The sequence below is a fragment of the Lotus japonicus genome, chromosome 3, assembly GCF_012489685.1.
Source record: "Lotus japonicus ecotype B-129 chromosome 3, LjGifu_v1.2".
Taxonomy (NCBI): Eukaryota; Viridiplantae; Streptophyta; class Magnoliopsida; order Fabales; family Fabaceae; genus Lotus; species Lotus japonicus.
The window spans coordinates 10,450,886-10,477,439 of NC_080043.1; the positions used below are offsets into that span (position 1 = coordinate 10,450,886).

General features: G+C 35.9%; 1 protein-coding gene across 1 annotated transcript; it reads left to right on the top strand.

Annotated features, from left to right (window-relative positions):
• Positions 1-19,864: 19,864 nt before the first annotated feature.
• On the top strand, positions 19,865-22,752 carry LOC130743583 (acireductone dioxygenase 1-like). Its single transcript, XM_057595825.1, has 5 exons — positions 19,865-20,041; positions 20,593-20,658; positions 21,091-21,330; positions 21,465-21,634; positions 22,231-22,752. Exons 1-5 carry the CDS (start codon positions 19,865-19,867, stop codon positions 22,232-22,234), a joined length of 657 nt encoding a protein of 218 aa, XP_057451808.1. The 3' UTR covers positions 22,235-22,752.
• Positions 22,753-26,554: the final 3,802 nt, after the last annotated feature.

Genomic DNA, 26,554 nt, shown 5'->3' on the forward strand with positions numbered 1-26,554 from the left:
TGGAGGCAGAGGGTTTGTTGGCTTGAAGCATTTTCCAGAGGGGTTCTTCCTCAATGGTAGGTTGAAAGAAGGAGTCTCTTGGGGGTGAAGGGTGAGAGGTTTGTTGATGAATTGGTGATGGTTCAGGATTGGTTGCATCAAGGGTTGCATCAAGCAAAGTTAAATCATCATCAGAAAGGGCAGCAAACTTACTTGAAGCTCTTGCTGCAGATCTTGTGATTCTGATGGAGGGTGCAGGTCTAGCTTGTTCCTGAGTAATTTCCATGATAACTACTTGAGGTGCAATCCTGACCTTCTTAGCCTTCTTCTTAGGCGGTGGAGCATCATCATCATCATCATTGTCATCACCATCAGAGGGATCCTTCTCCTCAGATGCTTCAACTTGCTTCCTCTTGGTCTTCTTCTTCCATGGGGACTCAAAGTCCGGAGGCTCTGGGAGATTTCTGAAGAATTTGTTCACATCAATCTCAAAGCCTTGCTGCTTCAGATCCTCAAGATAGTATCTGATTTCCTCTGGATCATCAGCCATGGACCAGAGAGGATAGTCCTTTAGAGGAATCCTTTTCCTTGACTTTCCTTCAGCAGTGCTGGAATCAGCTTTGGTTTCGATCATGCCCATTCTTTTCAAGGATGTGGCATTGAAAGTATCTCCAGCCATTGTTGTCAAGTCTTCAGAACATCCCAACCTTCGCAGGGCATGCACCAATTTATTTTCCACAAAGAAGTCAGAAAGCAAACTACCAAAAGGTATGTATTTTATGGCAGATTTTGGTGAAGAGGTGGTTCTGGACTTCTTGATGCACTCCTTCAACTAAGAAAAGATGAAGTAAGGCAGGCACACATTTTTGTGGTCTTTGACAAAGAACAACAACACCTTCTGGGTGAAGTTGATGTAATCAGGAGAGCTTCCCTTTGGTCTCTGGTTGATGCAGTGCAGACGAATCGTATGCCAGATTCTCAAATCAGGGTGAAGCTCCTTGGTCTTGCAATCATTCTTTCCTGGCTTCCATGTAGAGTAGAGAGCCATGTTGACTTTCTCCTTGGTGTTGGTTGAGACCTTTGATTCTTACAACTGAAACCTGTAGCCCTTGCTCGATTCTGAACCCAGAAGCCTTGCAATTGCTTTCTCAGTTATGATGATCCTTTTTCCCAGAATGAAGGATACCACTTGGTGCTCATTGCAATCTGCGTGTTTCCAGAATTCCTTCACAAGCTTATCATACACAGGACCACTGATCCTTTGAAAATACCCTTCCCAGCCTTGTGCTTGAATCTCAGGACGCAGGTCAAACCCATTTGCAGCAATGACATCAAAATCAAATTTCTATTCAGCAAGAACCTGGAGTCTTCAGGAGCAAAGCAGCAGGTAACCACACATTGTCTCTGAGAAAGTGGGACAACATCTTCAGCATCTTGCACTTCATGTTGGGCACTCTCAGTCGAACGAGGACGCAGAATAGGCCCCACTTGCCTTGTTGGAAGACCCACAACCAAATTGGGAAAAACTCTTCCATCGGCGGAATCAGACTTGTCACTGGGGTCAGTTCTTTCTTGATTCACCATTGTTGAGGATGAAGGTTTGGGTAGAAGAGAAGAGGTTGAAAGCGAGAGAGAATTGAAGAAGATAAGGGTTTTGCAAAAGCAGGAGAGAGAAGGTAAAACCAAAAGTGATGGGAAACGTGTGTTCGTAGTGGTTTTAGAAGGTAACCGTTGTTGATTAAAAAGCAAAGTAAAATCAACGGTTAAAAATTAAAGACATCATTACAAACAGTTAATACACATATCACACAGTGGAGAGAAGCACATCTACACTCATTACAACAGATTGTCAGCACGGGCACAAGGAACGATGTATCATATCAACTGACACACGTTTACTGTCTCAGCTTCAGAGTAAGCACCAATGGGTACTTAACCTCTGATAGAGTTACCTTCTGAACTAGACATCTTCTGATAGAGAAGCATCGTAGCCAGAGGTTCTGATCCATCTTCATGCTGGACAAAAGTCCATATTCAGATTTTTCAGAATGAAATTAAATCTATCCTCTGCTAAGGGCTTTGAAAAGATATCTGCCCATTGATGGTCAGTATCAACAAACTTCAGAAGAAGTACGCCCTTCTGAACATAGTCTCTAATAAAATGATACTTTACCTCAATGTGTTTTGCCCTTGAGTGTAAGATAGGATTCTTACTCAGGGAAATTGCAGCAGTGTTATCACAAAAGATTGGGATGTTGCTCTCAAGGATTTGATAATCCTCTAGCTGATGTTTCATCCAGAGCATCTGAGTGCTGCAAATGGCTGCTGAGATATATTCTGCCTCTGCAGTGGATAGTGTAATGGTTGATTGCCTCTTGCTTGCCCATGAGACTAAGTTACTTCCCAGAAATTGACAATTTCCAGAAGTGCTTTTTCTTTCAGTTCTATCTCCAGCATAATCAGCATCATAGTAACCTGAAAGCTTATACTCTGATGTTTTCTTATACATCAAGCCAAGGTTAGTGGTACCTTTCAGATATCTCAGGATCCTCTTAACAGCAGTTAAGTGGGTTTCCCTCGGATCTGATTGGAAACGAGCGCATAGATGAACACTAAACAGAATATCTGGCCTAGATGCAGTTAAGTATAGAAGTGATCCTATCATACCACGATAGAGCTTCTGACAAACTTTACCACTTGCATCTTCTTTCTCCAGGATGCATGTAGGATGCATTGGAGTCTTAGCAATTGTAGATTCTGTCATGTTGAACTTCTTCAGAAGTTCCTTAGTGTACTTGCTCTGATGGATGTAAGTTCCTTCTGGTGTTCAGATCTTCTGAAGCTTTTCTTCTGTTCAGAGTGAACATAGATGTTGCGAAAGCGTTGCTTGGGTCACTCTTTAAGCACAGTGCTTCTGATTTGTGTGAGATAAAATAGAGGTCAGAGCCTGTAAATAGCACACTCAGAAAAACACGTTAGAGTACTATAATTGTTCATACTAAAATGTTAACTTGTAATCATCAAAACATAGAGTTGTACTACTCGATCAAAACTTGATCCTACAGTATCTACTTTACCCCTTACAAACTTATTTTCCAGAAGGAATGAGCTGAGTCTCTCATACCATGCTCTGAGAGCTTGCTTCAGACCATAGAGAGATTTCTTCAATTTGAAAACATGGTTAGGGTTCTTCTCATCTTCAAAACCTGGAGGTTGATGAACATAGACTTCCTCTAAGATGTAACCATTTAGGAAGGCACTCTTAACATCCATCTGATGAAGAATCATATTGTGATTCACTGAGAATGAGATCAGTAGTCTGATTGCTTCCAGTCTTGCTACCGGAGCAAACGTTTCAGTATAGTCTATTCCTTCTTGCTGACTGTAGCCTTGAGCAACTAGCCTTGCCTTGTTTCTGACTACATCTCCTTTCTCATTCAGCTTGTTTCTGAAAACTCATTTGGTTCCAATCACGTGAACGCTTTGAGGTTTCTTCACTCGGCTCCAAACATCATTCTTGGAAAATTGATTCAGTTCTTCTTCCATAGCCAGAATCCAGTCCTTGTCTTGAATAACTTCATCAATTGACTTAGGTTCAATTAAGGACACCAATCCTTTCAGACTGAGCAGAATCTCTTCAGAGGGTTTGAAGGGTGATCTGGTTCTGACTGGTTCATCTTTGTTACCCAGAATCAATTCCTTAGGATGAGACGTAGTGATTCTGCTCTTCTTCTGAGGTTATGAATCAGAGGGACCAGCTTCTTCTGGTTCATCTTCCTCTGGCTCAGCTTCCTCTGGAACTTTGCCTTTATCAGGAACATTTATACTCAAATCTGCAAACTTTTCAACTAGCTTTGACTGATCAGAGTCAAGCTTATCATCAAATATAACATGAATAGATTCTTCAATAGTTTTAGCATCAGTATTATAAAATCTGAAACCTTTAGATCGATCAGAGTAACCAAGTAATAGACATTTAGAAGATTTAGCATCAAACTTATGCAATTTATCCTTAGTGTTTAGAACATAGCAAACACAACCAAAATGATGAAAATAAGAAATGTTGGGTTTTATATTCTTCCACAATTCATAAGGAGTCTTATTCAGAATTGGTCTCACAGAGATTCTGTTCTGAATGTAACATACTGTGTTTACTGCCTCTGCCCAAAAGTGCTTTGCCATGCCAGTTTCTTGGAGCATGGTTCTAGCCATCTCCTGAAGAGTTATGTTCTTCCTCTCAACAACCCCATTTTGTTGAGGATTCTGGGACAAGAGAAATCATGTGAAATTCCATAGGAATCAAACAGACTCTCAAACTTGTCATTCTCAAACTCTCCACCATGATCACTTCTGACACGCACAATCCTACAAGCCTTCTCGTTTTGCACTTGGGCAATGAAGGTAGAGAACACAGAATGAGACTCATCCTTGCGGGATAGAAATTTTACCCATGTCCAGCGGTTATAGTCGTCAACAATGACCATCCCATATCTTTTGCCACCTATAGACTCAGTTTTCACTGGTCTAAACAGGTCGATATGCAGAAGTTCCAACGGCCTTGAGGTTGAGACAACATTCTTTGCCTTGAACGAGACTTTTGTGAATTTGCCTTTCTGACATGCTTCACAAAGAGCATCTGAAGAGAACTTCAGAGCGGGTAAGCCCCTGACAAGGTTGAGCTTACTCAGCTGAGAAATCTTTCTCATACTGGCATGCCCTAACCGTCTATGCCATACCCATTGCTCCTCATTAATAGAAAGAAGGCACTTCACATTCTGAGATTCCAACTCAGATAATCTGATCTTATAAATGTTGTTCTTCCTCTTGCTATTAAACAGAACAGAGCCATCGATCTGACTTACAGCCCTGCAAGACTTTTGATTGAAAATAACATCATAACCCTTGTCAGCTAATTTACTTATAGACAATAAGTTGTGAGTTAAGTCGTCTACCAATAAAACATTATCAATACATGGACTACTATCAACACAAATAGTACCAGTACCAACAATTTTACCCTTCTCGTTGCCACCAAAGCCAACTTCGCCTCCAGGCTTAAGTTTTAGCTCTTGGAACATACGCCTTTCTCCCGTCATGTGACGCGAGCATCCACTGTCCAGATACCATGATTGGTGTTTCAGTGGAGCGATCAAGGATATCTGCAACATAGATAATCTTATCCTTAGGTACCCACTTTCTGGGTCCTCTCTTGTTAGTTACCTCAGAGGTTCTGATCACCTTGGGTTTCTCAACATGATAGTGTAAAGGAATTTTAGCATGATATTTAGACATGGAGAAGGTTCCCTTTTTGAGAGGGGGGTCAGCAACTTTAACAGGTAACGGTTCAGGTAATATAGTACCAGAGGGTACAAAGTGTTCATACAAGGATTTTGCCTTAGGCATAGGAGGCTCATTTCTACTGGGTCTAGAATAGCCAATGCCATACATTTCATTTCTGCTTACGCCATAGATCATTGAAGCCATCAAACTTCTGTCTACGCTTTTAGCTAGGAATCTTTGAAAGGATTTTTCAGATTTAGATTCATTCTTACTATCAAAGGCATCACAAGTAACCACTTCTTCTAACTTAGCAATCTGGTTCTTAAGCATAGAGTTAGAATTTACTAAAGCATGATTATTATTTTTCATTTCAGAAATAATTTTCTCATGTTCAGCAGAAGTCTTAGAAGTAGCAGAGAAATCCTTTTTCAACTTTTTATGCTTAGTCAATAAAGAGTTATACTTATCCATAATATCAGACAAAACATGTTTTAGTTCAGAGGTTGAGAAAGAAGCGAATACCTCATTTTCATCATCTGAGTTAGGATCTTCCTCTGATGCTGATTCAGAGTTAGTTGCATCTTTTGACTCTGCTTCTTTGTCTTTGACAATAGCCATGAGTCCTTGAACTTCAACATCAGAGTCAACATCTTCTGACTCTGATTCATCAAAAGTCACCATCAGACTTTTCTTAGTTTTGAAGTGCTTCTTTGGCTTCTTGTCCTTTTTCAGCTTTGGACAATCACTCTTGTAGTGCCCTGATTCTTTGCATTCAAAACAAGTGACTTCCTTGACTGAGGACTTCTTCTGGCCAGATGAGGATTCAAACTTTCCTTTGGCCTTTCCAGAGCCTCTGTACTTGCTCTGCCTGTGCTTCCAGATGCGGTTGAGCCTTTTGGAGATCAGAGTTAGCTCATCTTCATCAGAATCTTCTGATGCTTCTTCAGATTCTTCTGCTTCAGCTTGGAGAGCTTTCGACTTCTCAGATTTAGACTTCTCAGATTTGGATTTCAAAGCTATAGATTTCTTCCTCAGATCTTGCATTTCTGAGCGCTTCAGTTCATGACATTTCAGTATGCTGATGAGTTCTTCTAAACTCATATGCTCAACATCTCTTGTAAGCTCTATTGAAGTCACTAAAGGCATCCAGCTTTCAGGAAGACTTCTAATAACCCTTATGACATGATCTTTTGTAGTGTAGCTTTTGTTGAGAGGTCTTATTCCAGCTACAAGCTACTGAAATCTGGAAAACATATCCTCAATGGACTCGTTAGGTTCCATGATGACGGATTCATACTTCTGGATCAAGGACAGCGCCTTTGATTCTTTCACCTTCTTGTTTCCTTCATGGGACATTTTCAAGGATTCAAAGATACCCTTGGCAAACTCACGATCTGTAATCTTCTGGTACTCTTCATAGGAAATAACACTAAGAAGAATAGCTCTAGCTTTGTGGTGCTGTGAGTAAAGCTTCTTTTGTTCAGTAGTCATCTCTGATCTGGAGATCTTCTTACCATCAGCATCAATTGGACGCTCATAGCCATCCACAATGATATCCCAGAGATCTGCGTCAAAGCCCAGAAAGAAACTTTCGATTCTGTCTTTCCAATATTCGAACCTTTGACCATCGAACATAGGAGGCTTTGCATTGTAACCATCTTTTTGCGTTTCACTGGTGGTAGCCATTTGTTTTTCACACCGGCCCGGATCACTGAACATTGTTAGGTGTGCTAATCAGAACTTGAGCTCTGATACCAATTGAAGGTATGAAAAACGATAGAAGGGGGGTTGAATAACGTTTTCAGAATAAAACTTCCCACTTAAGATTTTAACAAATCTTTCGAAACACAAGTAAAGTGTTTAAGATAAGAGATGAGAAAAGTACACAAGGATTTTATCCTGGTTCACTTGATGAATCACTCAAGCTAGTCCAGTCCACCCGTGAAGGTGATTTCTTCCTTCTTAGAATGAAGGCAATTCACTAATCAGAGATTTGTTACAACTGCACTTGAGACCTACAAGTGACTAACAATACACTGACTTAGCTCACACTAAGATTCACTCTCTTAGTCTTCTCTAGGATCCGATCAACCTTGATCTCCTAAAGGTAAAAATAAACAACTGTTTAAAAAGTATTGTTTACAATGAGATTGCTTCTGAAAAGCTTGTAGTAAACACAATGAATTCGATGAAGAAAGATTGCTAAGAAGATTTGAATATTGCTTGCGCGTATATGTTTCTCCAACAACATCTTTCAGTCTTCAGCCTCTATATATACTCCAAGGATTAGGGTTTGAACATTGCATGGGAATGCTACCGTTGGAGGGCAGATCTGGGATTTCCAGCTTCTGCTGTGGCTGAGAATGTTAGGTTAGGTGGTCAGGATAGTACACTGCTTTTGTACTTTGGATAGTGACGTGACCTTTAACCTTGTTGACTTCTAATCAGAGGAATGCTTCGTGTTGGAACTTGTGAAGCTTGTTGATTAGAGTCAGAGGGAAGCATGGATCCTCTGACCGTCGTAGCTTCTGATTCTGAACTCAGAGGAGAAGTACTTGGTCTTCAAAGCCAGTTTGCTTCTTGACTTCAGAGACTTCACTTTTCAGCTTCTGGATCTTCAGAGTCTTCTAAACCATCAGAGCTTTTGAGCCTTCAGAGTGTCTGGGTTATCAAAACGTCTGGATCTTCAGAACTTCAAGTGAGCTGAGTCCATATCAGAGCTTGACTATCTTCAGATCTTCTGAAGCTTTTCTACTGTTCAGTTTGAACATAGAGATTGCGAAAGCGTTGCTAGGGTCACTCTTTAAGCAAAATGCTTCTGATTTGTGTGAGATTATATCAAGGTCAGAGCATGTCAAGAACACACTCAGAAAACACGTTAGAGTACCATAATAGTTCATACTAAAACGTTAACTTGTAATCATCAAAACATAGAGTTGTACTACATGATCAAAACTTGATCTTACAAAAACCTACCGAATGCAACAACGAAAGCAAAATCAATACTGTCAAGTAACCACTTATCTCAAAAGTTGAAGTTGTTGGGTAAGGTCTAAATGAAGGGGTTGTCTAAATGACCCAAGAAAAGTTTGGGTTAAATGACCCATCATCCAATCACGTTGAAGATAAGTGAGTTGAAATTTATATATTTTATTTCCAACTCACTTATCTCCAATGTGATTGGATGATGAGTTATTTAACCCAAACTTTCTCATGAGTCATTTAGACAACCCCCTAAATGAATGGTTTTATATTATATTCTAACACACCATCTCATGTAAGAGCCCCTAAGGTTGAGAGTTTTCCTCCTCTAACAAAAAAAGTAAGGTTGAGATACAAGTCTTCTCAACAAATGACAACAAAGTTAATCAAAAGAGGCAAACTCAAAAAAGCCTATGCACAAGTCGATCAAAGGCAAGCCACCTAACAAAAACCCAACAAAAAGTTTAAGTTGCTGGGTACGTAATGGCTAAATGAAAGGTTTTATATTATATTCTAACACGCTCTTTCATACAAGAGCCCCTTAGGCTTAAAGGGTGGATAAATGCACAGACCTAACTACCATTTGCTTAATTAAATTCCATTTTTTTTAATTAAAAAGTGAGGGGAGCAAGGATCGAAGTTTAGACCTCTCAGTCATAGAGAATCTGATACCATGTCAAGTAACCACTTATCTCTTTTTTGAAAGTTGTTGGATAAGGGCTAAATGAATGATTTATATTATATTCTAACAAAAACCAAACCAAAGACGACAAGAATTAAGTTTCATCCGCCTGTGAATCCAAAGCAATGCAAGATAATGTCGACCCTAATACAAAATTTGGAAGTGTAATTTTTTTTTTTCAATGCACCATATCTAGAATGAAAACCAAATAATAAATATCCAAAGGCGTAAAACAAAAACTCTTCCTGAAACCATACAAATTAAAGGCACTGAATCTCTATAAGTCATTGCAACATACGAAAAGAAAATAAAAAAGCATTTGAATACCTTTTTAGCATCACAACTTTTTTTTTTTTTTGATAAGCAAGAAATTGTATTAAATGGCACAAGGGGGTGCCTGCCCAGGTCAAAACAGTAACAACATACAATGAAAAGTTAACAAACAAAAAGCAAGTAATAAACAGTAGACAGTGGAAGAAATACAAAGAGAACAAGGAGATAACATAGAAGACAGGGGAAGTTGCGTAACCAAGAGGAATTTGGACAGCGACTCACAACTGATTATTTACACTGAATAAAGTCATGTAAAGACTAAAGGTGTATTACACATATTGGACTTCAGGTTCAGGAAGAAAAAAAAAACTGATTTACCAATATACTACACACATTTCTATTTCTTCCAAAAGAGTTAAGATTATCAAAAAAAAGTTCTAAATTACTTTTTACTTTAAGATAATACTCATATATCGTAAAAGACACTAAAATAAAGATATATCTTTTTTATATTTTAATATTCTTCCTCAAGAGTTAGCTAATTTAGATATAAGTATTATTACAAAAATACCGTTTAGAAAACTAAAGAGTCATCGTCATTGTCACCGCTTTCATTACCTTAGAGAAGAAGAGTAAAGAAGAGAGCGAGAAGTAAGCAAGCTCGTCCTGTTGAAACCCTTTGGGGTACAATCTCCATGGTGGTTTGTGAAAGAAAAGATGCGCTTTCATTCCGCTGCCCCGAATGACGGAGGAGATAACCTCCTTTCATACTGTTTATCCCAAAAACTTATTTGGGCTTCAAGTGTGAGTAGAGACCAAGTTTCTATGTGCTAAATTTTAACTTTCTATTAGAAGAATTGATAGGAGGAAAGGACTGAACTCTAGACTATTTGAACATTGAGGCTATTGATGTTGGGATTGTTGTGAGTGAGAGAAGATCCAGGCGATGGTGCGTGACTCACGCGTATAGACGAGCATAGTTGATGGTACGTAATTCGGCTTCGGGTTATCACAAGATGAAGTAGAGGTTGAACACACGATTATGTGCGGAGGAGGTGATGAAGCGTGGAGGCGAGTTGCGGCACGGGTTGTGGTGGTTGCTTTCAGTGATTCAATCAGAAACATAAGGTGTAACTCCCTGATTCGTAGGGTTTTACCATAGTGACTAAACGCTGAAATTAAACATACTAAACCATCTTTAACCTTTCATAGCCATGTGTAATTTTTATTGAAACAAGTATACATAACTATGTTTGATCGTGCAAGTAAGTACATATGAATAAAGGATAAGATAATTAAATGACACAATTCCCCTGGGCTCAAATAAAAAGTTCGGATGTCGTTGCACACAAAACATAGAGTACACCACGCATGAATGACTCCATACACGATATACTTTCTGCAATCCTACACACAAGAATCACAAGCAGAGAAATAGCACCGAACTCTACCCAAATGTATACCCCAATATACAAAAAGAGGAGGAAGGTCATGCATGATCAAATCTACTCTAGAACTATCAGCTACTCGGAAGAAGCTAATACAATGTCCCCTTTGTCGAATACTCGTGTATGGTCCACATCACATTCTCCTCGCCTACCGTAGAATGACGAAGACAGAAATACTCGGGAAATAATAGTGTAGAAAGGCTCCCCTTCACCACAGACGGTGAAGTGATAATCCAGTCGGGATAAGCTCAGTACTCGGCTCGTTAAGGAATCATGCGGTTGATTACCGCAAGGGAATATGAATTCCCTATACGAAATGCCTTGCGAGACCACACATCATAGTACAAGATAAAAGAAAAGAAAAACAAGAGATACCAATTATCTCTGGACGATCTGAACGAAAGAAGAAGTCAAAGCCTCGTCTCTACAGTAGTTCACGCGAACTCTCCAACTAGGATTCACTTGTGGCTCCTTGTAGTAGCAGAAGTACTAGGTGCGTAAATGATAGTTAGGATTTGAGCATTTTATGCTATATTTATAAGACCTTAAAAGGAAGCTAACCTTAATACTTATTGTAGCGTACTTGGCCTCATCCAAAGGTTTGTCCAATAATAATCCATCCAATGAACTGGTCTAATAAAACAATATATTCTAGTGGACTAATTCTATGCGTATGACCCTATAAATATCTCTTACATATTTATGTTGTAATATGTAAATACAAATATTGAGCTACTACAAATATTATGCATGGATATGCAGGATCCTCTCTCGTGGCTTACTCTCGCTAGCACTCTCCATCAGCCTTATTAACCCTTCGCTACATCAAACGACAATATTGTCCATCTATATCGTTTGCTGCAGCGGAAAAAAGTGAAGTTATACCATGCTTACATTATTTATTTTTGTAATTATACCGTGCTTACATGCTATAGCCTTTAGGATAGTAGGAATTGTGCAATATATTTGACACATTCTCTTTTTTTCTTTACATTTCTTAAATTTTGGTTTAACATGCGTATCTTTTACTAAGACAATCTTGTTCTATCCGGTTTTAATAAAGATCTAAGGTCTCCCTAAGAGTGTGTCTCATGAGGATCAAACACTCTGTAAAGTTCAAACGTTAGATTCATAAATCTCTATTCTCATGTTTTGAGTAATAACATCGTTCTTAATTGCCTTATCATGAAATGCACAAATTTAGGGAACTCAACGTATATATTACCCATCGTCAATATAAAAATGAAAAGGAAATAGAGGACCCAATGTCTATATATCTTATCGTCCTAAAAGCACAAGTATGGTACGAAGTTCACATCGTCAAGAGATTAATTGATGTTCCCGAAGGATAGCTCAAGTGGTAAGAGTTATGGACATAAGGGTTGGGTGGGATGAAGGGTGAAGGGTGAAGGGTCCCGGGTTCGAACCCGGAGGAGAGATTAATTTACTAACATTTCTAACAACTAACATTTGGCTATATAAAAAAATGAGATTAATTGATCTATCAAAGAAAAGGACTCTGTTACACTCACTTGAAGAAGCAAGTAAGGTCCGTTGAAGAAGCAAGAGCAAGGTCTAAGTGAGAAGTGTCTCAAAGAAATAGAAGTTATCACGTGAGCTATAAAGATGCAAGTTACACTAAGAAGAAATGGTGAAAGTACATGACGAACGCATTGTCGCGGGTGCGTGTCAAAGTATTCTGCTTTGAATGCAGTACAAAGTGTTGAACACTGTAAGACCCTAACCTTTACTATGTAATGCTTAAGTGATTTATTCAATAAAAATGAAGTTTGTAGTGATGTTTGACTTTATTGCTAATCTGCCTGTGACCTTGTAGTAATTTTTGAGAGGTCTTAACGACCTTTTCTGGAGAAGCTTCCTTCATGAGAATTGTAGCTCTCTGAGTTAGCTAAATTCTCCAATTGATTTCGTGTCAATCCGATATCTGTAGCCCAAGATAATTGAATTTTTGTGAGTGAAGTTCTGGCTGTACAGTGCCAGCGATTTTTGTTGAAAATAATAACTTTTTAATTTCGAATTTACCTTTGATTTTAGAGAAAGGGGGAGGGTTTTATTTGGGTTCCAGGTCTGATTACTTGGAAATTAGTGGGTCAAGAGAGTTGACTTGGATCAGGCTTGAAAAAAAAAAAAAAAAAGAAGCCCTAGCCCTTGAAGAGGGGGAGACCGCAGGATTAAGAGGGTTTCGGGGGGGGGGGGGGGGGGGAAGGGTTTTCTTTTCACACAAGTCTGAAGATAGAAACCCTTGTGCACCTCTGCAACACGTAAAACATAAGAGAGTAAGTGAGAGAAGTCTCCTTCTTGCACCCTTGCCGCCGCCGCTTGCACCCTAGCCACCGTCGGCCGTGTACGTGCGAGAGAGAGAAGGGAACGCGAGCGAGAGAGAGAAGAAGGGAGACGCGTGGGAGAGGAAGGGAAAAACCAGAATTCTACTCTTCATCTTCATCCTTATTTCAAGCCTAAAGACCAAGGTAAGGGCTGGTCTAGGAGGGGTAGGTTGTTAGGGAGTCTTGACATGAATTGCCATGCATGAATCTATGATTATGATGGTTTTACATGAGGGTTTGAGTTTGTGATGCTTGCTGTATTTTTGAAACATGATGCCATGCTCCACTATACTCTAAACTATTTACTTGATTGGGATCTTGATGACATGTGAAAATTACTTGCATGCTTGGTAAATTGCCATGCAAAAATTGTACGTTATAACATGATGGTTGTGTTGTGATGAATTCTGAATTGCTTGTATGATTAAAGTATTGTTTGGGGCTGTATTAGGACCATGTGATCAAAGAGAAAGAAAAGAAGAAATTTTTTGAAAACCCTAAGGGCCTATTTATAGTTCGGCCGAACCCTATTTTGGGGGGTTCGGTGAATTCTTTTCTTTCGCTTGGATGCATGAGTCTTACGATGTTTTATTTGATGATTTTGCCACGAATTGACATGCATGAGGATGTGTTTTATGATGTTCATTCGAATAACTGTTCAAAGGGTCGTTCACCTAGCTGTAATTCCCGATGTGACTGTGATTGTTCTATCGTTATATTTATTCGATGCATGTGTAAGACTCTAGGTTGACTTTAGAGCCTTTAACAAAGAGAATGAGATCAATCGCTTGCAAGTGAAATGAGAAATAATGGAACATAGGTCTAGGTGAGACTATGTACCATGAGAACGATGGTGCCGTTAGAGACAAACGGTAACTTGCACGTGAGGGAGATTTTGTATATCATTGCGGCTCCACGTTATTTGGTTGACTGCGGTCACCGTGAGACTTTTTGTGGATCATTGCGGCTCCACGTGCATTATACATCTGCGGATGTATGTGATTGGCCAAGGAGTTTTGGTGGGTTGTGTGATGTGAGGATGCGTTAGTTTAACTAACTAACTGTTATAAAAATTAATCCCATAAACGGATGATTCATATGTATTATGATATGTTTTATGACTATGTTGTTTGAGTGACCTGACCCTTGCACTACTTGTTTATTTGTTTTGTGGGGGGGGGGGTTAGATGACCACGAGGGTATCAACGACGACCCTCAACTGGGAGATGAAGCTCTATGATGAGGAGCAGGACCGGGCCTGGACATCCGACACGTCCGGGATTCGCCGTGTGTATGTCGGCGATATCAAACTAACCGAAAAAGACCAACAGGGCAAGACAGTGGAAGTTCAAAGGATAACGAGGAAGATCAGGATGTCGTATCCTCCGCCGAGGTTTCCCTACCCCGAGGACGTTGGTTCTCAAGTAGCTTCGGCCGAGTCTGATCCATCCGAAGAGGTACATGCTGAGGTTCAGAAGCACTGGAGCCAGTTGCGGTACCAATGCAGACGCCAATGGAGGAACCAAGGCTAGGAGACAATAAAGCAGAGGATGACCAGATTCCTGCAGTGCCAAACATGTGGGAAGACCATGACGCCTGTTTCATTATGGGTCTCTATGACTTTTCGTTGGAGCCACTGCCCGTACCTGTGTCACCTTTGAAGAAGCGGCGTATGAACGAGGATCTCTTGAAGGCTGAGATTGTGGAGATCTCTAGTGATGAGGATGACTGAGTCGGGGAGTGATGCACTTAGGTTTTTCTGGGAACGAGATATCGAACTTATTCATTTACTTTCATTTTGTTGAACCTTTTTATTATGAGTTTAATACTTTTCTTTCGGTTGTAATACATTTGAGGATTTCCAAATGTGGTTTTTCACACATGGGTGTGGCCACCGTGCTTACGTTTTAATTACGACGTTTATTTTGGTTATTTCGGTTGTTCGATTTATTCCGCCGTTTCAATTATTAATGTTTTACATCCGAAGCTAAGGGTTTTCGTTTAAAATGAATCTTTGTCACTAATGATGGTTAATAAATTAAACGACGAAAATTCTTTACGAAAATCCACGTGTTTAGTTATTGTGTGACACCCGATAAATCGGGGCGTTACAAACACCAGGTTCAATCTCACAAGGACTTGGCGAAGTATTAATTGATATTAGAGTAAAACAAAACAGTTAAAAAGGGGGTTTGGTTTATTTGATTGAAAAGTAAGCAAACATAAATGAAAAGAGATTTAAATTTGATAAGAGAAAGTGTTAGTTCTCGGATTATAGCATTCAAGTGCAACAAACCTTCATTGGTTACAAAAGATTAATTCTTCCTTATTAATTCCTTAATTCGTGAAAACTAATTAACTAGGCGGAAATTAATTCACAGTTTCCTAAACTAAGCGATTAAGAAACAGTTACGCACTAGCATGAACTAAGCGAACATGCATCAACCCTTATTTCTAAAACTACGGAATTAAGCAAACCCTAGAAACAGAATAATAGATGAAGAGAATTAATAAAGAACGATTTTGCATGAAGAACAGAACCTCAAGTTTGCAAACACAAGAATAATATAAATCCTAAGACTAACTAGTGAGTTTAACAACTCATACTGGAAAAGAGGGAGATATAGGAGGTGAAGGTAGGTGAGGTGAGATGGTGAATAGGTGGTGAGGTGGTGTCTAACAAAATCTTAAACCTCACTTATTTATACTAATAAATAATGTTATTCATCAAGTAACAATCCCTTGTTATCTAAGGGCCTGTTTGGTGGTCAGAATATGATAGGATATGACATGATAGTAATCATATCCTGTTGTTATTTGTTGTTTGTTGCGCCAGCATGATAGGATAACACTATCATGTCTCCTATCATATCATGTCCATCATGTGTAAAAGTTATGCTGAGGGAGGAGTTAGGATAGCACAGGATAGGATATCAGTTATATATTTTCTTTCAATATCTAACTCCAAATTATTTTATTTTATTATTATATAATTTATAATTTATAATAATATTAATTAATAAATATAAAATTATTAATTTAACTAAAATAAAAAATAAATAAAATTATTATTCATAAATAGTAAAATAGACTACTCACTTACAAATATTGATTTATTAATAGTAATAGAATAATTTAATATTTTCATCTCCAATTATTTAAAAATTATTTATCTACCTTTATAATAATTTAAATATAAATTACTTTTGAAATAATAATATTTTAATTTAGTTAATTTTTATTATTTATCACGTGTCACAATTAAGTAAAAATCATTTGGTTACAAATATTGATTTTTTTAATAGTAATAGACTAATTTTCTATTTTTCATCTCCTATTATTTAAAATTATTTATCTACTTATATAATAATTTATAATTTAAATATAAAATAATTTTGAAATAATAATATTCCTAATTTTGTTAACTTTATCGTTAATTATCATGTGTCACAACTAAATGAAAACCAATTGATTAATTGCATAATTTTATTTAAAATATAAGTTATCTTCAAAACAATAAAATAGGCTAGTTAATTATTAAAATTCAAATTAATTTTAGTTATTTTAAAATTCAAACAGACTCATTAATTATTAAAATATAAATCTTTTCTAAATCTTCACAAAATCGGGCCCATAGAAAGGAGTAAGCTGCTTAACACTCAGGCATTCGCGGGTCCCACAAGAAGTTTGAATCTTCAATCGAGGTAAACATGAGAGTTGTAGGTCTTTAAGTCAACTTCACGGACCTTTAATTGGATCCGAGTTCGAAGTTCTGTAGCCCAAGATATAAACATTTTAGTACAGACTGTTCCAGACTCGCAAAATTAGCGACAACAACTTTGTAAGGCAATTATACAGAGTTCAAGGCTAGTTCTCGAATTGTGCTGAACATGAAAGTTGTAGGTCTTCAAGTCATCTTCCCACTGACATATTATTTGACCTAGTTAGATATCTGTAGCTCCATATGCAACTTGTTCAAGTGCCAAATATCATACACACTTGAGTAATTTCTTCTTAATATCTCTGCATTACTTTTTGAAAAGAGATCCAAAGTTGAAATAAAATCTCTTGAGATCTAGGATTTTGTGATGAACGAATTTCCGTCGCAAATAATTGTCACTAATTACTTTGCGACGAAGATCTTCTTTCTTCGCATTCCGTCCATATTTCTATTTCAATTATTCACTAGGGTTTTGTGATGCATTGAGGTTCTGTCGCAAAAATGTCATGAAAATAGAAAAAAAATAAAAATAAATGAGTATTGCTAATGAAAGTGGAGATTTTGGAGGAAAAAATAAAATAAAAAGTGGTGAGTTTAATTTCTATGCATTGATGGTGTAAATTTTTTTTACACCGTCAACCAATCAAATTGTAAGGATGTGAGAAAATCTCTCTTTTTATTTAATTTCATTAATTAACGTGACATATCATTGAAATCTGATTGGTTGACGGTGTAAAAAAACTTTACACCGTCGGTGCATCATCTTTTTTTCTCAAAAGTGATATCACAAGTCACCATGATATCGCCAATCTCATTGAGTTTTTTTTTTTTTTGAAAGTATCAAATCCAATCTCATTGATGATGGTGAAGACTCCAATGTCACCATAAAAAGGGGTTTGCACCGGTGCCTACCCTTACCAAAACTTTGAAAAAAGGGGGTCATAGGTATATGCAGTTTTACAATCATTAGATATATTAGTTTTTTAAATGAGTGGTTCATATACTCTACTGGTAACCATATGTTTAGGTTTGGGAGGAATTTTGTGGAAATTACAATGAAGTCTTCCAACTCCTTCTCCTTCACAATTTTAGTCCCCTCAAGTATCCCTTTGAGTTTGACCACCACTCTGTTCATACCCCCAACGCTACCGCTGCACATTGACGATATTTCTGATTCTGATTCCGACGAGACCTGGACATGATGAACAATGACTATAAACTCGTAAAGAATAGAGGGTGGCGAAGAACAGATCTAAGGAGGGAGATGTGGCGGTGGAGGCCAAACGAACCTAACAAATCTGAGAGCGAGAGGACGACGTCGGAGGCGAAACACGCTAACAGATCTGGAAAGGGGGATGACGGCGGCGAATGCTAGACAGACCTCGAATCCTTTACCGCTACTCTTCCTTCACTTCCCGTCCAACTCGCAAAGAGGCGGCCAAAGGGAGAAGAACCGCGCTATCAGCCTATCACCTCCGTCATGACCGTCGAATCTGTGTCGTTCTAAAGTCGTCGTTGCCTCCACCATCGAGCTTTGTATCCACAAACGCAGATCTCATTGCCTCTGCCACGCCGCACCAGAGTCGCAAAAACTCTGGCCTCTCGTCCTCCTTCCCTGCCGGAATCCCATCCCATCTGCCTCCCTATTTCCAAATAATGTTTCCCCTAATTCAGACTTAATCCTAAAAGTCTTACATAATTTGATTCAAGCCCAATAGTGCCGGTAAAAAAAAAACTGGTTATCATAGGTTGAAATTGGGGGCACCCGTGCAACCCCTTTTTAGGGTGACACTGTAGTCTTCACCATTGATGATATGGACTAAAGTTTTACATAAAATTAAAAGAAACTGCTCGACTTTATAAATAAAACTGCACCATATAGGTAAAAAAGTTACACTTTGAGAGGAGACATAGTTGAAAGGGAAATTTAATATTCTTCATGATCGATGATGGATTTGGAAACAAAATTTGAAAGAGTTGTTGTTGCAGAGATGAAAAAAAAAAAAACCCCATTGATTGAGCATGGGGCTGCAAATACTCCACCTAGAGAGCGCGAAAGCCACGGTCAAACGAATCAATATCAATATCAATCAATATCAATATCAATATCAATATCAATCAATATCAATATCAATATCAATATCAATCATCAATATCAATCAATATATATTAGAAAAGAACAACTTCTAGCATGACGTGTCAGCACCAGATTAATTCTTAGTGACGTGTCATTCTCACGTTAATTCACATAAAAAAAATTCCACGTGTCATTCTCAGGTTAATTCTTATAAAAAAAAATTACATTTTTAAATTTTAGATTTGATTAGGATTTAGGTTGTTTATTTCTTGATTTTATCTTAATTTATTTTTGATCTATTTTTAGAGTATGAATTAATTTTTATGGTATTTTCAGATTTTTAATTAATTTAAGATTTTATGAGTTTTTATTGTGATTTGCTAGATTTTGATAGTTTTTATCTATCTTTAATTAGTACCTTTTTAAATTTTAGGTTTGATTAGGATTTAGGTTGTTTATTTCATGATTTTATCTTAATTTATCTTATTATTTATTTTTAGAGTATTAATTAATTTTTATGTTATTTTTATTGAATTTTCAGATTTTTTAATTAATTCAGGATTTTATGAGTTTTTATTGTGATTTGCTAGATTTTTGTAGTTTTTATCTATCTTTATTTATTACCTTTTCAAATTTTAGATTTGATTAGGATTTATGTTGTTTATTTCTTGATTTTATCTTAATTTATCTTATTATTATTTATTTAATGTTAATTTCATGAAATATTTTATTTTATTTTAGAGTTATCTTTAGAGTATAAATTAAGAGAAAAAGTTTGATGCACCGACGGTGTAAAGTTTTTTTACACCGTCAACCAATCAGATTTCAAGATGTGCCACGTCAATTAATGAAATTAAATAAAAAGAGAGATTTTCTAATATTCTTGAAATCTGATTGGTTAATGGTGTAAAATAACTTTACACCGTCGGTGCATAGAAATTAAAGTCATAAATTAATTAGGATTTAGATTGTTTATTTTTATCATTATATTCAATTAAAGAATTTTAGAAAAAAAAAAACGAGTATGCTAGGGTTCCAGTGCCTTTCTCCTAGCGCCGCCCCTCCTTGCCGTCGCCGATGGCGGCGCTCCGACCCTTGGTCCTGGACGTCTTCTCCCGTGGTCCTGCCGATTCTCCTGCTATGCTCTGTCTTCCAGCGCCGCTCCCTCTTGCGCCGCTCCTCCAACAAATCCCTCCCAAAATGCCACCCTCCATGATTCTTCATCACGATGGGTCACATCACCTGCGAATGTGGGTTAGCAGAAATATTCAATCTTGGTAAGGAAAAAATTCACCTTTATGTTTCTGGCTTCGAATCTTTGATCTGTGAGAATCCAAATCTGGGCTTTACTTTTTTAATGAAAAGCTGTTATGGGAATGAAAGATACAAAGAATTGTATGGAATAATGATGTCAGTGTTCAATTAGTTGGGGTCTTCATGCCATCTGCTGATCTGCATTTGTAATGATGTAACATTGTTGTTTTGTTTTTAGCTCTACTTTTCTCCAAATTCATTTACTTTGATTGGTAAAACTGTTTTGAATGAATCCTTTTTAATGTGTGTCATTGTTGAAATAGAGTTCCTTCTTCGTTACTAATTTTATACAATAGGCAATAGGTTCTAAATGTTGAAATAATCTTTAATCAATATTATTTTCTGATAATTGAAATAATCAGGATTATCACTCATTATTCAATGGCCAAACACAGTAGAAAATTATGATTGTCTTGGTCCCCAGCCCCACGAAACATGTCCATATACTGAAAACTTGAAAAGTCCAACTGCTCTACCTTAATTATCTTCAGTTCTGCACCACTGTTAATGAACAAATAAAAAAGGAGATACAGAAAGATGAAGGAAACAATTTTGAGGTAACTCAAAGATTTTCTATTCTGTAGATATTTTCAATGATTTTGAGCTGACTAAAGTGATCTTTATTTTCCTCTTCCTTCTCCTCTATAGATATAGATCATTTTGTGTGTGTCTAGAGTGTAGTTTATTCACTTAATACCTCTCAGGGAAATGTCAAAGTGTAATCTTTCTATTCATTTTCCTTTCTTCTTTTTATTTTCACAAGTGGGTATGCGTGGGATTTTGATTTCACGATCTGGGTCTATATTCCTTCGCTGTTTAGATCTTTAGCAATTTGAGGTTAACTTATGAGCTTCTAAACTTTCTCTCTTCTTTAAACTTATCAAATTTGCTATGTGTGCAGACCAGTTATTTTGAATGTTCTGATTGTTGATAGCAATATTTATTTGCATTTTTCAATCTTTCTCTGCTGATTTGAATATATTTTGTAGGATATGCTTGATTTATGCCCAGAAAAAGTGGAAAATTATGAAAAGAAGTTGAAGAACTTCTACACTGAGCACATCCATCATGATGAAGAGATTCGTTATTGCTTGGAAGGAAGTGGCTACTTCGATGTGCGGGACAAAGGTGACCGATGGATTCGCATTTGGATCAAGGCCGGTGATCTAATCATTTTACCTGCTGGAAGCTACCATCGGATCACTCTTAACACAAGTAACTATGTGAAGGTTTGGAACTATCTTATTCTAACCACAACCATTAAGACTCTAGAGATTAAGTATGTTTCAATAGATAAAGATTCAAAGCTTTTATGGGTTGATTAATCATTAGTTGTTCTGTTTCTGTGCATATCTGTGTGCAGTTGATGAGGTTGTTTATCGGCGAGCCTGTATGGACAGCATATAATCGACCACAGGAAGATAACCTTGCTAGAAAGGAATACATGAAGGGCTTGAAGCAGAGAGGGAGCGACGAACATGAGAAGAACCGAGAAAGCAAAGGGGTCTCTGAAATCTCTGCCAATAGTCCAAGGTTAGTCCTTCCCCAAAACCTTAATCCCCCAAATGTTGTAAGTTCTGAGGTGTCTATTGGTTCGTGTCATCTTTAAGTCCTAGAATTGATAGTGTCTAATATTTCTTTCACTTTTTCATGATACACTTTTTATCTAATGGTGTAGAAGAAGTTTTGCTATGTTTTTTTCACAATTCCTTGAGAAATTTTGGGGAGTAGAAATAAAGTTGTTTCAGATTATCATACTCCGTGGGATATGCACTTCAAAATTGATATCATGCTATTGTCCGTCCATTGCAAAAATTAGAATTAAGAATCCTAACACCAGCATTATATCAAAGCTATGATAAAATTACTTTAATTCAATGTGTGCATACATTGTAATGCATGACTGTTATAATGTGCTTTCCCCCTCACCCCTTCCAAGGCTTACCGGTTTACTGTCTGCATTTTTGTTTGACTCTAACAACTGATAGATGTAACATCTGGACGTGATTTGTATTGGTGAAGCTCAATTCTTCGATGATCTTAACAGTAATTTATTTAAAACACCTATTGTAGATACTTTGTATAATTTTCTTTCTAGGATGCATGGATAATTTTTGTTATGTATCCAGGTAGGGGAAAATAGCACTTACAGATCTTGAGAGTGTTGGGGACCGGCTTCTGTTAACTAGCCTGTATGTTGATTCTGGCCGGTGGTGAAAGGTTGAGAAGTTCAAGAAGATTCTGAAGAAGGGGAAAATTCATAAAACTTCATGGATTGAGCTGGGTATATATGTATAATAATACTATATGCATGTAAATGATTCTTTCTGGCCGGAGGCCCCTTTTCACTTTGCTACATTATTTAGGTAGATAGGCCATGAGTTTGCATTGTGAATATTTGCTCAATTTTTTTGGTTTGACACTTTGACTGAATCTGGTGTGCCTAAATTTGAGTTTGATAGTTAGTGCACAAAATCTCATCGTGATGTTAGTGAGGCATGAAGCCAAAATTTAAATATGAACCTGGTGTTTTATACATGTAATAGTTTTAAAAGTTAGTTTGCTTTAGGTGTTACCTACATTCTTTGCTACATCTCCCTGTGTTCAGATTTTGTTGCTATCAATGGACAGTGGTTGCTATTGTATGAGATCATTTGTTTTTAGATAATAGATGGTGCTTTAAGTGTCTTTTCATTAGAGATTTTTGTTTTTAAGTCCAGGTCATACATTACTTTTAAACACTTTATGTTTGATCTAAACGTTTTGTCACAAATGTGGCATTAATGTTACCGCATTTCTATAAAACAAAATGTTACCGCATTCATTTATATATATATATATATATATATATATATATATATATATTAATTACAAAGGTAAAAATTCTCATACAAAGGAATTTTTTACATAAAAAAATTAAATAAATTACAAGAGTGTATATTTATATATGATTTAGGGGTATAACATGATTTAAAGCTCACACGGGGAGGAATATCACGCTTAAAAATAATTTCAATATAATTTAATATGATTAATTTTAGTATTTTTCATAATTTTAAGAGTGTATATTTATATATGTACTATAAATTTATTTTTGCTAAAATATTAGGGTTATGAGCTCCCACGGGGAGGAACACTTTATATGAAAATTTGTTTAGGTTAAAAAAATCTGTTTTTATATAATTTAAGCATATTTTTCATAATTTTTAAAATAATTTAAACAGTGATAATATATCTATGTACTGTTACATATTTAGACTACACGAACGACACCCTTCATGCAACGCAGGGTATACGTCTTAGCAAACAAAATTCAATTATACCTCATATGTGCAAAATTGCAGATTTTACTCAATTAATTCATGTGTCTTTCAGAATCTTTATATTGGTTATTTCAATGTATGGTACAAAGCACTAGAATTGAATGTCTGAATTTCAGTTTTTTAAATATCTACATTTTCATTATGATTGTTCTTTCAATCTTGGTATGTATAATTTTTAATAATCAAAATATTGATTAATATATCAAATACAATGGTAAATTTCACCGTGCAACGCACGGGTAAAATTGTTAGAACATTGGTTTAGGCGTTTAGCATATTAGAAAGGATAGCACCAGTTTTAAAAGTCTAACCTCAATAGTATAGCTTGAGCGAATAAAGATAAGCAGTAAAATCTCATCCATGATATGTAGTTCTGTAGTTGTAACGGCAAGCACCAACAATAATAATTAATTTCCTCGGTACAAGAAGCAGACAAGAAAAGAAGAACTCCTATCAGGATGATTTAGTGACGTGTCATTCTCACGTTAATTTTCATAAAAAAAAATTCCACGTGTCATTCTTAGGTTAGTTCTCATTAAAAAATACATTTTTAAATTTTAGATTTTATTAGGATTTAGGTTGTTTATTTCTTGATTTTACCTTAATTTATTTATAGAGTATTAATTAATTTTTATGGTATTTTATATTTTTAAAAGTAGAGTGATGTGGCCTAATAATAATAGGGAGTCTACAAATTAATTGTCTCATTCTCCAAAATAGAATTCAGATTTAAGTTATTAGGACTTTTCCTCGGACCTTTTCCTCATGTAACTAAAAAAAAATTTAAACTATTACGAGATTAATTTTTATGCACTGTCTTTGTAAATACGTTTTTTACAATCATTCGATCACATCTTCCATTTCTTATTTTAAATATTATTAAATTCAAAATTGATTATGAGCCAGCTAAATGAATGGATGCGATTGCATGATTGTGTAAAACTTATTTATATTATTAGTGCATACAAACTAATCTTCTATATAAATGTAGATGCTCTCGCTTTATTTTGAAAAAAAATTGAGTGGTAAAAGTATACTCCTTCATTCTTTTTTAAGTGTCATTCTAGCAAAAAACTCTCCAACCAAGATAGTGGGTTGTTAGAGTTTTTTTTTCTCATTCTTCCCTCTCACATCCTAATTATGAAGTTATAAAGTTTTCCAACCAAAATAGTGGATAATTAATTTTTTGTTCCGCTCTCTCTCATATCATTAAACTATTTATCCTTATTCTCTCTCTAGTAGCAATAAAAATTTATAACTTCCTTCCAATTTTTAATGTTAACACATTTTTCTATGTAACTCTGAAAGCTCTTTTGTGTACTTTCATTGGAATTTAATTTCCACTTACTAGACAAGACTTTGAATTGATGTGATGAGAATTTATTTTGCACTTACTAATAAAGGTATAATTGATAAAATGGACCTTAAAACATCAAAACAACAGTTAAATATAAAAAAAAATTTCTTCTAAAACGACACTTAAAAAGAAACGGAGGGCCGGAGTATGATTTTTTATGACATTTTTGGTAAAAGAAAATGTCTTCACTTGCGTTCCACATTGTTAAATGCTCTCACTTTAGTAGTAAGAGTATGTAATTTTTTTATGACTCATTTGATAAAAATTGTTCTCACTTGTGTATCTCCTTTGGTAAAAAATAGTCGTCACTTCTAATAGTGTATGCTAATTTTTTCTATTTACAAATTTATATGTTGTTTAAATGACCCATCAGAAAGTTTTGGTTAAATAACTCATCATTCAATTACATTAAAGATAAGAGAGTTGAAATTTTCATATTTTATTTATTAATTTATATATAAAAATTATATTGGTCCATTAAATTGTGATTAAGAAACCTACATGGGTTATTTAGACAACCCCAAAATTAATATGTACATATTACCCTCATGTTTTTTAGAGAAGCCATTATCCTTGTAACATCAAATTTTTAGATCCATCTCTATACATTATAGATTAGCGAAGAAAAAAAAAGAGATATATGCAATCAGCGGGATATTTCTTCCAATCAAATTATTTAAAAAAAAATAAGTCAAAATATTGAGATATTATATTAGAGAAAAATCAGGGATGCAATCAGTGAAAGATATCAATTTCAAACTAAAATCATTTCGCAACTGTTACACACTTACACCTTATCGTTAGACTATAATCAGGCAATATCAATTTTTATATATATTCTCCTCATATTCTAAACATAATCTTTCTTTCAAAAAAAAAAACATAATCTTAGGAACCAGAATTTTATCTGTCATTGTTATATTTTAGTACCTTGTTGCTTTTATTTTTATGGAATCTTAAATGAAAAGTCTTAAATATATGAGTTGTGGAAGGAAAGTTTAAAAATCAATTCCTAAAATAATGATTTATCTTTCAAATGTCATGATCTCCCCGTTTTCAATTTCTTTTGAGATAAATATGTGTTTTCTCTCAAGTGAATTATTGATTTTAGTCTCCGATAATTTTGTTTTGATTGCAATCATACTAAAACAGCGATTGTCCCCGTAGGGTAACTCAAGTGGTAGGAGCTGGAGACATATGAGTTGGGTAAGAGGGTACAAGGATCGATTCCTGGAGATGTAATTTATCTTATAGATGTACCAAAAAAAAAATACTAAAACAACAATTTATTGCTTTTAATCTCTCCATTCATTTTATAATATTTTGTGACGGTTTTAACTGTGACCAACACATTTTGTGAAAAGTCTCCAATAAAAAAATTAGCAGTTTTAGTCCTCTACATTGGTTAATTTTTTGCAAAAATAATTCCTACTTGGGACTAAAACGGTAAAAGTGTGTAAATATAAGGGACTAACTTTGCTATTTTTTTTTTGAGGAACCAAAAGTGCAAAATAGTGATAAGTGAAGGAGCAAAAGAACTATTAAACCTAAAAATAAAAAATGAGTAAAAATTGAGTGTATAAAAAATGAGTTGTGAAAATAATAGTATAGTTATCTAGCGTGGTGGAAGGCTTCGAGGTACATTAAAATAATTAAAAACTGTTACCTTCCTCTATAATTTTTTATTTTGAAATCCCTTAAAATTGAATAATATTTTTTTATATCCCATGTGGTGAGAAAGGACAGGCTTAACACTATAAAAGATAAGAGAAG